The sequence below is a fragment of the Meles meles genome, chromosome 19, assembly GCF_922984935.1.
Source record: "Meles meles chromosome 19, mMelMel3.1 paternal haplotype, whole genome shotgun sequence".
Lineage (NCBI taxonomy): Eukaryota > Metazoa > Chordata > Mammalia > Carnivora > Mustelidae > Meles > Meles meles.
The window spans coordinates 28,174,336-28,187,959 of NC_060084.1; the positions used below are offsets into that span (position 1 = coordinate 28,174,336).

The window sequence follows — 13,624 nt, forward strand, 5'->3', positions numbered from 1 at the left end:
CTAAAACAAAGGAGTGCGATTTGCAAGGACTGAGGCGTATTAGTTCTCTGGGGACACTGCCAGCCTTGGATTCCCTCCTGCTTCAAACCAGCCTTGGGCTGAATGTTGACATTTATTCACTAGAACATGAACTGGACGGCGAACTGCATATTTTTTAAAAGTTTCTAGAACAGCGATTTTCAAAATTTTTTGGAGGACATTCTCCTTTGAGATTTGGATGGAAGGAATGGATCCTGTGTACAAAGAAAAAAATGTGCACAAGTTTCGAAAGTTCGACGATGCCCTAAAACTCAGCGATGGCTTCCTAATCCAAGGAATGCACATTTTAATTTTTTTATTTATTTCTTATTTTTTATAAACATATAATGTATTTTTATCCCCAGGGGTACAGGTCTGTGAATCTCCAGGTTTACACACCTCACAGCACTCACCATAGCACATACCCTCCCCAATGTCCAGAACCCCCTCCCCCTCTCCCAACCCCACCTCCCCCCAGCAACCCCCAGTTTGTTTTGTGAGATTAAGAGTCACTTATGGTTTGTCTCCCTCCCAATCCCATCTTGTTTCATTTATTCTTCTCCTATCCCCCTAACCCCCCATGTTGCATCTCCACGTCCTCATATCAGGGAGATCATATGATAGTTGTCTTTCTCCGATTGACTTATTTCACTAAGCATGATACCCTCTAGTTCCATCCATGTCATCACAAATCGCAAGATTTCATTTCTTTTGATGGCTGCATAGTATTCCATTGTGTATATATACCACATCTTCTTTATCCATTCATCTGTTGATGGACATCTAGGTTCTTTCCATAGTTTGGCTATTGTAGACATTGCTGCTATAAACATTGGGGTGCACGTGCTCCTTCAGATCACTACGTTTGTATCTTTAGAGTAAATACCCAGTAGTGCAATTGCTGGGTCATAGGGTAGTTCCATTATGAACCCTTTGAGGAACCTCCATGCTGTTTTCCAGAGTGGTTGCACCAGCTTGCATTCCCACCAACAGTGTAGGAGGGTACCCCTTTCTCCGCATCCTCGCCAGCATCTCTCATTTCCGGACTTGTTAATTTTAGTCAGGAATGCACATTTTAAAAGGCTTCACTTCAGGATAAACCTATGGCAGCCAGTTGGCTCTGCCCAACAGGGAGTGAACTTTGACCAATAACTTCGTTAATTTGTGATAAGTCTATTCTCTAATGAGATAATGCTCGAGAAGCAATTCCATTCTGCTTCCATGCTGATGTTTTAAAAATCTAGGCTCAATTGATTAAGAATTAAACTGTGATTAATAATATCACTGAAGTATTCAATACGATGTAACTGACCTGCTTAATTATGCCACTGCAGAAAATACGTAGTTACTATAGAGGGACAAAAGCAAATGTCAACACTGAGGGAGAGTGGAAGAAAGGCATTTTTCAGCTGTAATGGTTTCAGGCCTACTACCTGGGTCTTCCAGAACAAGGGATCTATCGCTTTTCAGCAATAACTCAGAAAACAATATTTTAATACTAGAAATTACAGCTTCAACAGATTATCCTGAGGTGCTCAGGCAGCAATTTCTCCAAACGATGAATTAATAACTGTTTCATCTGAGAAATGGAAATAAATGGTGACTATTGAGTTGGCAGCGGTAGCTAGAGCTATAGATCAATGACTGAACTACGGTAAACTCTTTATTTGATTTACCTAACATTTCGACATTATTCTTTCTTACCTCCTCCAACCAGTTATTGGATGGGTCAGCTTTTCGGGACAGCATGCCGTTGAAATGGCGGCAAATGGCCAGGCGAGTAATACAATTAGTGCGACCAACAAGGCACGGATTGGAAGCAGGATAATTCCAAGAAAGAAAATCTGAAAGCCAAAGTTAAAAAAAAAATGGACAGTATTTTAATGTTCTGGCTATCAACCAAAAACACAAAAGAGCAAAGTTTTGTGTCATTCATGTGTTCATTAAAGGATGAATTGCATATTACGCGGAACCAGACACGAATCTCAGCTCAAAGAAAAATAAGGTACTATATCCCACTGTACACCACCTACAATATAGCAAAAGCAACAGTGAAGAAAACCAGGTACTATAAGAACATCTGATCTGTTTATTAAAGAAAGTGACTAGAGGATGCTGGGGAAACACAGTATCTCACTACGCAGTCAGGGAAAGCTTCCGGAGGAGTTGAAGGTTGAATGGTCTTGAAAGACAAGCAGAAGCTAGCAAGGTAAGAGGGGAAATTGGTTTTTGAGAGCTATCAGTAGAAGGAAGAGTCTTAATGAAGGTATTAGAGTGTGAACAAGTAAGTGCATTATTTTATAGACCTGCCAGTCCTTTATAACTAACAACAATAAGAAGATGGAGAAGGAAAAAATAAAAGAAAAAACAAGTAAGAATAAGAATGAAATTAATAAGAGTGGCCAATAATACATGAATGCTTATTATATAGCGGGCGCAAGAAGCACTTGGCATATAGGGACCCATTTGATTCCTACAACCTTCGGCTGTTTTAAATACAGGAAGAGAATGGCACAGAGGAACTTAGGTGATGTTGCTTAAGATCATAGTTATTAAGTGGCAGCACAAGGGTTTGAACCCAGCTTGGTTACATAGCCTTTGCTCTTAATCCTATACCATATTGACTTTCTTTTTCTAAAAGATTTAAAAAATTTATTTGTCAGAGAGAGGGAAGAGAGAGAGGACACACAAGCAGGGGGAGTGGCAGAAGCAGAGGGAGAAGCAGGCTCCCTGCTGAGCAAGGGGCCCAGTGCGGGACTCAATCCCAGGACCCTGGAATCATGACCTGAGCCAAAGGCAGATGCTTAATTGACTGAGCCACCCAGGCATCCCACCATATTGACTTTTTTTATGCATGCTAAATTATCCTTCTTCTATGAGCCAACTACACTACTCAAACAGTGCTGTCCTTCTGCCTTTCCTGGCCCTTAATGTGAATCTGGGCATCATCAAATAATTTATGAGGAGCACCAAAATGATCCTACTTTTCTGTCAAACTATTTTACATCTAATTTGATCTCTGTCAAATTATGTGTGTGCATGTTTGAAGTCAAAATTACATACAAGGAAATGCACAGCTCTTCAGTAGATAGCTTAGTGAGTTTTGATAAATGTGTACTCTTGTACCTACCACAACCGCAATCAGGACACAGAAGACGTCTGCCCTCCAGTCATCTCGGGCCTCGTCCTACCCTCTTAGGCAACTGATGTGAGATTTCTATCACCAGAGATTAGTTTTGTCTGTTCTTGAACGTCATACAAATGAATCATACATTATGCATTCTTATGTGTCTAAGCTTCTTTCGCTTAATGTAATGTTTTTGCAATTCAATTATGTGATTTTGTAAATGAGTAATTCATTATTTTTGATTGCAGAATATGATTCCACTGTATGCATATGGGGTAATTTATTTAGTCTTCTGTTGATCAATCTTCGGCTTGTTTCCAGTCGTGGGCTCTTATGACTGAAGCCCCTATGAACATTCTTGTACAAACCTTTTTGCGGATATATGTTTTCCTTTCTCATCCTGGGAGGGGAATTGCTGGGTTACAGACAGTTCAATTTGATAAGAAACTGCCAAAGTGCTCTCCACAGTGGTTGTAATAGTTCCAAGTGTTACTGGCAATGTATGAGAATTTGGGTCACTTGCCAACATTTGGTCTTAGTATTCTTTTTTAAAAAATCAACTTTATTAAGGCATAATTTATATAAAATAAAAATGCATCTACTTTAAGCATGCAGATTATGAAGTTTTTTTTTTAAGATTTTATTTATGTATTTATTTGACACAGAGAGAGAGAGATCACAAGTACGCAGAGAGGCGGGCAGAGAGAGAGGGAGAAGCAGGCTCCCCATTGAGCAGAGAGCCTGATGTAGGGCTCGATCCCAGGACCTTGAGACCATGACCGGAGCTGAAGGCAGAGGCTTAACCTTCTGAGCCATCCAAGCACCCCAGATTATGAGTTCTTCAAATATATATCCCTAAGCAAACACCACGGCAATCAAGATACAGAACAGTCTGATCACCCAAAAAAGTTCCTTTGTGCCCCTCAGCAGTCAGAACACCCTCCCTGGCCCTCGGCAGCTAGTGACAGGCTCCTTTTCACCCTAGTTTTGCCTGATCTAGATTGTCACATAGAAATCACCCAGTAGGTATTCTTTTATGCTTGGCTTCTTTCCTTTCAAATCTTTGAGATTCTTCCATGTCGCCATTATGTACCAGTAGCGAAGCCTTTTCAACAGCAGAGTTACTATTCCACTGTATGAATATACCATGATTCATTTATCCATTCTTTGTGTGGACATTTAGCTATTATGAATATAGCTCTCATGGACATTAATGTTCAAGTCTCTGTGTGGACACAGATTTTGACTTCATCGGGAGTGAAACTGTTGGGCCAGGGTATGGTTAACTTTTTTTTTTTTTTAAGATTTTATTTATTTGCGAGAGAGAGAGAGAGAGAGCATGAGCAGGGGGAGAGGCAGATGGAGAAAGCAGACTCTCCGCTGAGCAGGGAGTCCTGTGTGGGGCTCAGTCCCAGCACCCTGGGATCATGACCTGAGTGGAAGGCAGACCCGTGAAAAACTGAGCCACCCAGGCGCCCCAGGGTATGGTTAACTTTGTAAGAAACTGCCCCATTGTTTTTCCAATGGTTGTATCATCTTACATCACGAACAAAATATGAAAAGTTTTTGTTGTTCCATGTCCTCATCAACATTTGGTGTTGTCAGTCTTTGCAGCCATTTGCGTGGGTATAAAATAATATCTCATGTGGTTTTCATGCACATTTCCTTGATGAACAATGGGGTTCACACATTCTTTGTGTGCTTATTGGTCACTCCCCTAACTCTTTATAAGTGTTTGTTCAAGTCTTGGGCCCATTTTTACAGGTTTGTTCATTGTTCCCTTATCAGTTTGTAGGAGTTCTTTACATGTTCCACATACAAGACCTTTGTCGTTACATGTACTGAAATATTTTCTCCCAGTCCATGCCTTGCCTTCTCATTTTCTTTTTTTTCTTTTAAGATTTTACTTACTAATTTAACAGAGAGAGATCACAAGTAGGCAGAGCAGCGTGGGGGGGGGGAGCAGGCGGGGGCGGGGGGGGGTGAGGGAAGCAGGCTCCCCACTGAGCAGAGAGCCCGATGCGGGGCTCGATCCCAGGACCCTGGGATCATGATCTGAGCTGAAGGCAGAGGCTTAACGCACTGAGCCGCCCAGGTGCCCCGCCTTTTCATTTTCTTAATGGTACCTTTTGATGAGAAGAATTTTAATTCTGATGTAGACTAATTTATCAATTTTTAGTTTCCGTTTTCTGTGTCGTTTCTAAGAAATCTTCACTTACCTTCAGGTCATGATGATATTTTATATTCTCTTCTTCTAGAAGCTGTATGGTGTTAGCTTTTTCCAGTCTATGATCCATGTTAAATTACTTTCTGTGTGTGGTATGCGCTAGGGATCGAGGTTACTTTTCATCCATAGCCTCTATCTGGTTGTCCCAACATTTGTTGGGACTTTTGTCACTTGTTGAAAAGACTTGATACTCGATAATGAATTTTCTTGACAACTTTATCAAAAATCAATCAAACACATATGTGTGGGCTCTCCATTATATTTCGTTGCTTGGTTCATCTACTCTTCTGTCTATACCCCATTCTCTCAACTCTGCAGGGGTTTTTTTTGTTTTTTGTTTTTTTTTAATAAGTCTTGAAATCAGGTACTGTGTTCTGCAGCATTTTCTTCTTCAAACTTATTTTGGGTTACTCTAGTTCCTTCGCGTTTTCACATATATTTCAGAACTAATTTGTCAGTTTCTACCCAGACAAAAAAGTCTATTGGGATTTTTATTAGGGTTTCAGTGAATCTATAGGTCAATTTGGGAGGAATTACCACCATGATAATACTGAATCTTCCAATTTACAAACATAACACATCTCTCCACTTACATAAAGTTTCATTAATTCCTCACAACAGTGTTTTGTTGTTCTCAATGTTTTTGGTTAAATATATTCCTAATTGTTTAATGTTATTTTATTGCTATTATAAACAAGATAATTTAATTTTACATGGCAATCGTTTGCTACTAGTATATCGGCATGTAACTGATTTAAGTTTTAATCTTGTGTCCTACAACCTAGCCAAGTCCACTTACTAGTTCTAGCTGTTAGCCATTTTGTAGATTCTTTAGAATGTTCTACATATACAAACATGACATCTGTGAGATAAATAGTTAGAATTTTTCCTTTCTTTTTGTATTTTTAATTTTTTTAAATTTTATTTTAAATTCCAGTTAGGGAAACATTACAGTGTCCTAGTAGTTTCAGATGTGCAATATAGTGATTCAACAATTCCACACATCACCCAGAGCTCATCAGGAAAAGTGCTTTCCTTACTCCCCATCACCTATCTTACCAATCCCCCCACCCCCTTCCCCTTTGGTAACTATCAGTTTGTTCTCTATGGTTCTGAGTCTGTTTCTCGGTTTGTCTCTCTCTTTTCCCCTTTGCTTATTTTGTTTGTTACTTGTCTATTTCTTAAATTCCACATATGAGAGAAATCATATAGTATTTGATTTTCTCTTTTTCTCTGACTGCAAAAATTCACTTTCTTTTCTCATCTCTCTGTCTTGTAATTCTTCTCTTATTTCATTGCACTGGCTAGGACCCCCAGTTTAATGTTGAACAGAAGTGTAACCCTTTCGTATATTTTTTCAGATGCTGTTATCAAGGTAATGCTAGCCACATATTTTTTACACACTGTCTTCATTTTCATTCATCTCAAAGTATTTACAAATATTTCTTAGGATTTCTTCTTTGAATCACTGATTATTTAGTGGTAATTTAATTTCCACTTATTTGTGAATTTCCTAAATTTCTTATTTTTTTTAAGATTTTATTTATTTATTTGATAGACAGAGATCACAGGTAGGCAGAGAGGCAGAGAGAGAGAGAGGAGGAAGCAGCCCCCCACCGAGCAGAGAGCCCAATGTGGGGCCTGATCCCAGGACCCCGGGATCATGACCTGAGCAGAAGGCAGAGGCTTTAAATCATTGAGCCACCCAGGTGCCCCAATTTCTTAATTTTTTCTAATTGCAATCCATTGTGGTTGGATGACATACATTATATTATTGTAATCCTCCTACATTTATTGAAACCTGTTTTATAGCCTACTATAATTGTCTTAGAGAATATTCCTTGGGCACTTGAGAAAATGTGCTTTCTGCTATTACTGGATGGACTGCTCTCTTTATATATTTCTTAGTTGATTGTTGTTCAAGACTTTTTCTTGTTTATATTTTGTTTCATTGTTCTACCACTAAAATTGGGAATTGAAGTCTCTAACTACTACTGTTGAATTGTGTATTTTCTGCTTCAATTTGTTTTGCTTTGTGTATTTGGTGCTCTGTTGTTAGGTGCATATATGGTTCTAATTGTGTTCTTGATGATGTAACCCTTTTATCATTGTAATGTGTCTTCCTTTATCTCTAGTAACAATTTCTGTCTTAAGGTCTTTTTATTTAATATTAACATGGCCCCTCCAGTTCTCTCTTGGTTATTGTTTGCATGGTATATCTTTTCTATCCTTTTATTTTCAACCTATTTGGGTCTTTGAATCTGAAGTGTGTCTTTTTAGATAGCATAGAGTTGGATTGTATATTTTTATCAATTCTTCCATCTCTCACTTCCATTTATATTTAATGTAATTACTGATAAGATTTACATCTGCTCTTTTGCTACTTGCTTTCTACATAACTATGTCTTTTCCATTTCTCTATTTTTCCATTATTACCTTCTTTTATGTTAAGTAATATTTTCTAGTGTACCATCTTGATTTCCTTGTCACTTCTTTAAAATTAATTTTCTTAGTGGTTGCCTTAAGTGTTCCCAACTTCTTACAGTAACCTAGCTTGGATTAATACCAACTTAATTATAATAGGATATAAAAATTGTGCTCTAATAGCTCGACTCTATTTCCTCCTTCCTCCTGTTTGCTAATTGTCATATAAATTACATTTTATACATTGTATATCTATCAACACAGATTTCTAAACATTGCTTTGTGTAATTATCTTTTTAAAAAATATTTATTTTAGAGAGAGAGCATATGTGTGCACATGAGTCAGGGGAGGGGCAGAGGGAGAAGGAGAGAAGCAGATTCTCCACTGAGTGTGTAACCTAATACAACTTGATCCCAGAATCCTGAGATCATGGCCTGAGCTGAAATCAAGAGTTGGATGCTTAACTGACTGAACCACCTAGATGCCCCTATGTAGTTTTCTTTTAAATCATAGAAGACAGGGGTGCCTGGGTGGTTCAGTGGGTTAAAGCCTCTGCCTTTGGCTTGGGTCATGATCCCAGGGTCCTGGGATTGAGCCCCACATCGGGCTCTCTGCTCAGCAGGGAGCCTGTTTCTCCCTCTCTCTCTGCCTGCCTCTCTGCCTATTTGTGATCTCTATTTGTCAAATAAATAAATTAATTAATTTTTAAAAAGATCACATAGAAGACAAAAGATTTACAAATAAAAATTATATTTATGGTGTCTTTTATATTTATATTTATTTATATATAAAAAATATATATATTGTATATAAAATATATATTATATATATTTATATATATTTATATTTATATATAGTTATCTTTACCAGTATTTTAATTTCTTCATGTGGATTGGAGTTACTCTCTAGTGTCATTTCAACCAAAGGTCTCCTTGCAGTATCTCTTTCAGAGCGTGTGTACTAGTGACAAATTCTGTTTTTGTTAATTTCCCCACTATTTTTGAAGGATAGTTTTTCTGACTATATAAATCCTGGTTGACAATATTCTACTTTCAGCACTTTGAGTATATCATCCTATTGTCTTCTAGCCTCCATGGTTCCTGATGAACAATCAGACATCATTCTTATTCAGGATCCCTTTCTGTATGATGGATTACTTCTCTCTTTCTGCTTTCAAGAGTCTCTTTCTTTCTTTGCCTTTTAACAGTTTGATTATGATATGTATAGGTACGGATAGCTTTAAGTTTATTATACTTAAGAAGTCATTAAGCTTTTATTTTAATTTTTTTTTTAGGATTTTATTTATTTATTTGACAGAGAGAGATCACAAGTAGACAAAGAGGCAGGCAGAGAGAGCGGAGGAAGCAGGCTCCCTGCTGAGCAGAGAGCCCGATGCTGGACTTGATCCCAGGACCCTGGGATCATGACCTGAGCCAAAGGCAGAGGCTTTAACCCACTGAGCCACCCAGGCACCCCGTCATTACGCTTTTTGAATGTGTTAATATTTTCCACTAAATTTGGCAAGTTTTCAGCCATTTTTTCTTCAAATATTCTTTGCCTCCTCCTGTGGCTCCCATTCTGCTTATGTTGATACACTTGATAATATCTTACAGGTCTCTGAGGTTCTGTTCACTTTTCTTCAACCTTTTTTCTTTCTGTTCCTCAGATCAATTAATCTCAATTGAACTATCTTTAAATTTGCTGATTCTTCTGTTTGCTCAAATCTGCTGTTGAGTCCCTCTAGTGAATTTTTCATTTCAGTTATTGCACTTCTTTTTGGTTCTTTTTAAAAATAATTTAAATAATTTCTATCTCTACTGATCATCTCTATTTGGTGATTCACTGTCTCATATTTTCCTTTGGTTCTTTTCACATGGTTTTTTCCCTTTAGTTATTTGAATATCTTAATATTTAAAATATTTAAATATCTGGCTTAAAGTTTTTGGATAGTAGGTCCAACATGTGGGATCCCTTGGAGATAGTTTTTATTGACTGCTATTATGGGACATACTTTATTGTTTGTTGCATATTTTGCAATTTTTTTGTTGAAAACCAAACATTTTAAATAATGTAACAACTCTGAAAATCAGATTCTCTTCCATCACCAAGGTGCATTGTTATTGCTATCTGTTGTTGTTATTTGCTTGTTCAGTAACTGTTATGATGTAATTCTATAAAGGATGTATTCTTTGTCACGTGTCATGTGTGGCTGCTGAAGTCTCTGACCAATTAGTTTGGTAGTCAGCTAATATTAGATAAGATTTCCTTCAGTGCCTGGAATCAGCAAGTTCCCCAATGTTTGTGAAGAGTCTCTGTGCACATGCTGGAACACACCTTCAACATACAGCCAAGTGGAAGTCCACAGCTCTGCCTTAGCTTTTACCTCCTCTTTGTACAAAGCCTGATGGTTAGCTAGAGATGAGAGCTTAGGATAGTTTCTGTTGTTGTTGTTTTCAGGTCACGTGTATAGCCCTGGGAATACACACAGACCTATAACTGTAGATAGCCTTCAAGATTCCCATGAATATGTCAAACCCTTATGGGCATCTCATTCCCTTGCTTCTTCTTGCAAGCTGTTTGGTTAAGACTATTGTTTGTTCCAATCATTAGTCACTGCCTCAGGTAGCTGTCACATTAAGCAATTGCCTCTGATTGTTTTGGCAAACACCCCTGGAGAAAAGACTGCAGTGGGTGACCTCCAAGGCAGGTCAAATAAGCCTTGCAAACAGCCTTGCAAATGACCTAGAAATAATCTTTACTGCAAGAAAAGACCATAGCATAGATCCTGAAGATAGAGTTAGAATGAGGTTATAGTATATTCACATAAGCTAACTCACATTCAAAATGTGAATGAACACCTTAATTAAGTTGTCAAATATTGGGCAAATTTTTGTGTGTGCCACTTCCAGGTCTGCAACAAATAATAGTATTTAACAGTAAATAAACCAACTTTGATTAACTCTTTGACAAAATCAGAGGATTCCCCATCATATTCCCATTTGGTAATGCATCATCTTTGGAGAGAGGCCTTCTTTCAACACTCTATTAATGTAATCTTCTTCTCTGGATTTTCTTCATAGGCAGAGTTCTTGTTTCTCTTGTCCACTGCTATATCTCCAGAAATTAGCATTGTGCCTGGTACACAATGATATTTAACAAATACTTTTGGTGTGATAAATGACCCACAATTACTACCAAACACTTATTTCCATTCCATATTCTACTGAGGAAATGAAAGCTAGGCTACTTGTTTCCATGCCACTAAGCAGCAGGACCTTAAACTGTCAAAAAGAGAAGGGGAAGGGCAAAGCTAAGTCCTACAATGACATACAAAAGTGACAAGAGCCCTTAAGCAAGATATTGATCATTATTCAAGGTTAAATTTAGTCTGGAATTGATCATAGTAAGTCATACTTAAGTGAAAGCATATCGATCTTTTAAACTTGATAATATAGACAATACTGTTTTCAATCATGTCTGGTTAAATCTTCCCTTTGCCTAGACTGTTCAAGCCATTGTTGTAGCCATCTCTGGTCTACATTTTTAATTAAAAACAAAACAAAACAAAACAAAAAAACCTAGACCTATTCAATTCCATTTAATACAAATCGTAAATTTTAAATACAGTATAAGATTTATAGGCAATATAGTATAGCATAACTATCAATATTAAAATCACCAAACGTCCAGATTCTTTCACATATTATCTCACTTAATTTTAGCCCTTCTTTGGTGTAAGACTATTTCAATTTAATAAATATGAAAAGTGAAGTTCAAAGAAGTTAAGTGACTTGGCCAAAGTCATACAATGAGCTGATAAACGGCACAGCCTGAGCAGGTTTCCTGACTTAAGACTAGTGATCTTTCCATTATACTACAGCTCTCGTAAAGCTATGCCAAAGTGCTCTCCAAATAGTAACAGGCCATGCTATTAAAAAAAAAAGAAAAAAGAAAAAGAAAACCAAAACCAACAATTAGTCTCTTTATAAATATACCATTTTGGCCCTCTCTCCAAAATATGAAGCCAAATAGACATATTTACATTTAAGAATGACTACTTTGACCAAATCAGACTAAAATTAATCTTGAGTGATAGTCCATGTATTTAGAAATGTTTCAAAAGTTTTAAGATACAAAGGGGGCATCTGTCCATTTAAAGACATGAAGATTAAATTTTTAAACATTTAGTTTCTTTACAAAGAGGTATTACTACATTATCTTCCTCTTCCTCTCTCACACCCTTCTGCAACAGACACCCATTTACCATAACTCTAACCTACTGCAGGGGACAAGTCTCAGTGCATATAAGTGGGCTATGCGAAAATAACACGATTTCTAATCTGAAGTAAAGAAATACGTGAGATGGACAGGAAAACATCAAAACCTCTTTTTTCACGCAGAGCATACAGGACAAACATAGCTCGCACACTCTATCTTGTTCTTTGATCGCTAACTGCGCCAAAGAGGAAGTCCACAGACCGAATTGTAACTGCTAATGGTAAAAGAGCGTTTTACAAGAAAAAAGAAAGAAAAGGAAACTTCCTTTTTGTATTCAGCAGTTTTTCACAGTGGAAGAAAGTTTGGAGAAGTGCTGAATTTAGAAGCGTTTGAGTGAAGACTGATTCAGAACCGAATCAGGGTGAAGACTTCTGAACACCTTAAGTTGACCCACATTATCCCTTTTCCTAGACTCTGATTTCCTATCCTTGATGCTCCTTCTCAGCTAGATCATCCCAGCCTTACTTGTTCTAATTCCAGACCTGGGTTCTCTGCCTTCTCCTTCACTCTTCAACTCCTAGACTGACTCCACTCCTTCCCTAAGGCAGAAGAAAGAAAAAAAAAAAAGAAAGAAAATACTTTCCCAAGCCCACTCTCCTATAGATTGCCCAGCCCTCCACTCTAACAAACTCAAGTTGAAGCTCTTGTCACAGACAGATCTCCCTTCTCCGCATGGAATGTCTCCTCTGCCACGGGCTCAGCTTTCTCCTGTTTAGGACCTGCCTCTCAGACCCACATTTTCTCCTCTTTGCATTTTCTCCTCTCACACACCCTCGGACTACCCTCCAAATGCCCTCAATTATCATACGCACATCTCTGCCCCTTCCAGACTCATGGTCTCTTCAAAAGCCTTCACCTTGCCGATCTACAGCTCTTTATTCCGCAGAGCCTTTGCTTCTCAGACTTGCGCCCCCCACCTCTAATACCTCCCCATCATATCCACACTCCCCTCAGACAACAACTCCCCGTCGATCCAGGCCCCTCCCCCGGATCTGCCTCCTCTCTCAGACCCACATCCCTCACCTCTCTCACCTGGCTCCGCCTCCCCTCTCAGATCCGCTCCCCTCCCCTGGATCTGCCTCCTCTTTCAGACCCACATCCCTCTGCGGATCTGCCTCCTCTTTCGGTCCCACATCTCTCACCTGCGTCTGCCTCCCCCGTCAGACCCACGCCCCTCCCCTGGCCCACGCTCTCACCTGGAGACACCTAGCGGCGCCCATCCCCGTCTGCTGCACGAAAGGGTTGGGCACTGGCGGCGGGAAGAAGGACGCCTGGCGAGGCACCATAGGTGGCCGCAGCCCGGCTTTCCCCATGCCCGCGCCCGGCACGGTGGCCGCCACCGCCGCCGCCTCAGCACACTGGCTCATCGCCCAGCCGAGCCGTCGGACCCGACCCAGTGACGGATGCGAAACACAGGAGTAAGCGCCGCGGGAGACTCAGGGGAAGCTTCTCCCGAGTCCCAGACCGCGGCGCTGCGGCGGGCCCTCCGCGCAGGCGCGAGTCACCTAGACACAGTCCGGTCTCGCCCCACCCTTCTGACTCCTTAAGC

General features: G+C 39.3%; 1 protein-coding gene across 1 annotated transcript in view; it reads right to left on the reverse strand.

Moving 5' to 3' along the window:
- Window positions 1-13,589, reverse strand: part of LPCAT2 (lysophosphatidylcholine acyltransferase 2) — a 69,115-nt gene extending 55,526 nt beyond the window's left edge. The window contains exons 1-2 of the mRNA XM_045989184.1: window positions 13,272-13,589; window positions 1,723-1,862 (exon numbers count right to left, since the gene is read on the reverse strand). Coding sequence (XP_045845140.1) covers window positions 1,723-1,862; window positions 13,272-13,442 — 311 coding nt within the window. The 5' untranslated portion in view covers window positions 13,443-13,589. The remainder of the gene's footprint in view (window positions 1-1,722; window positions 1,863-13,271) is intronic.
- Window positions 13,590-13,624: the final 35 nt, after the last annotated feature.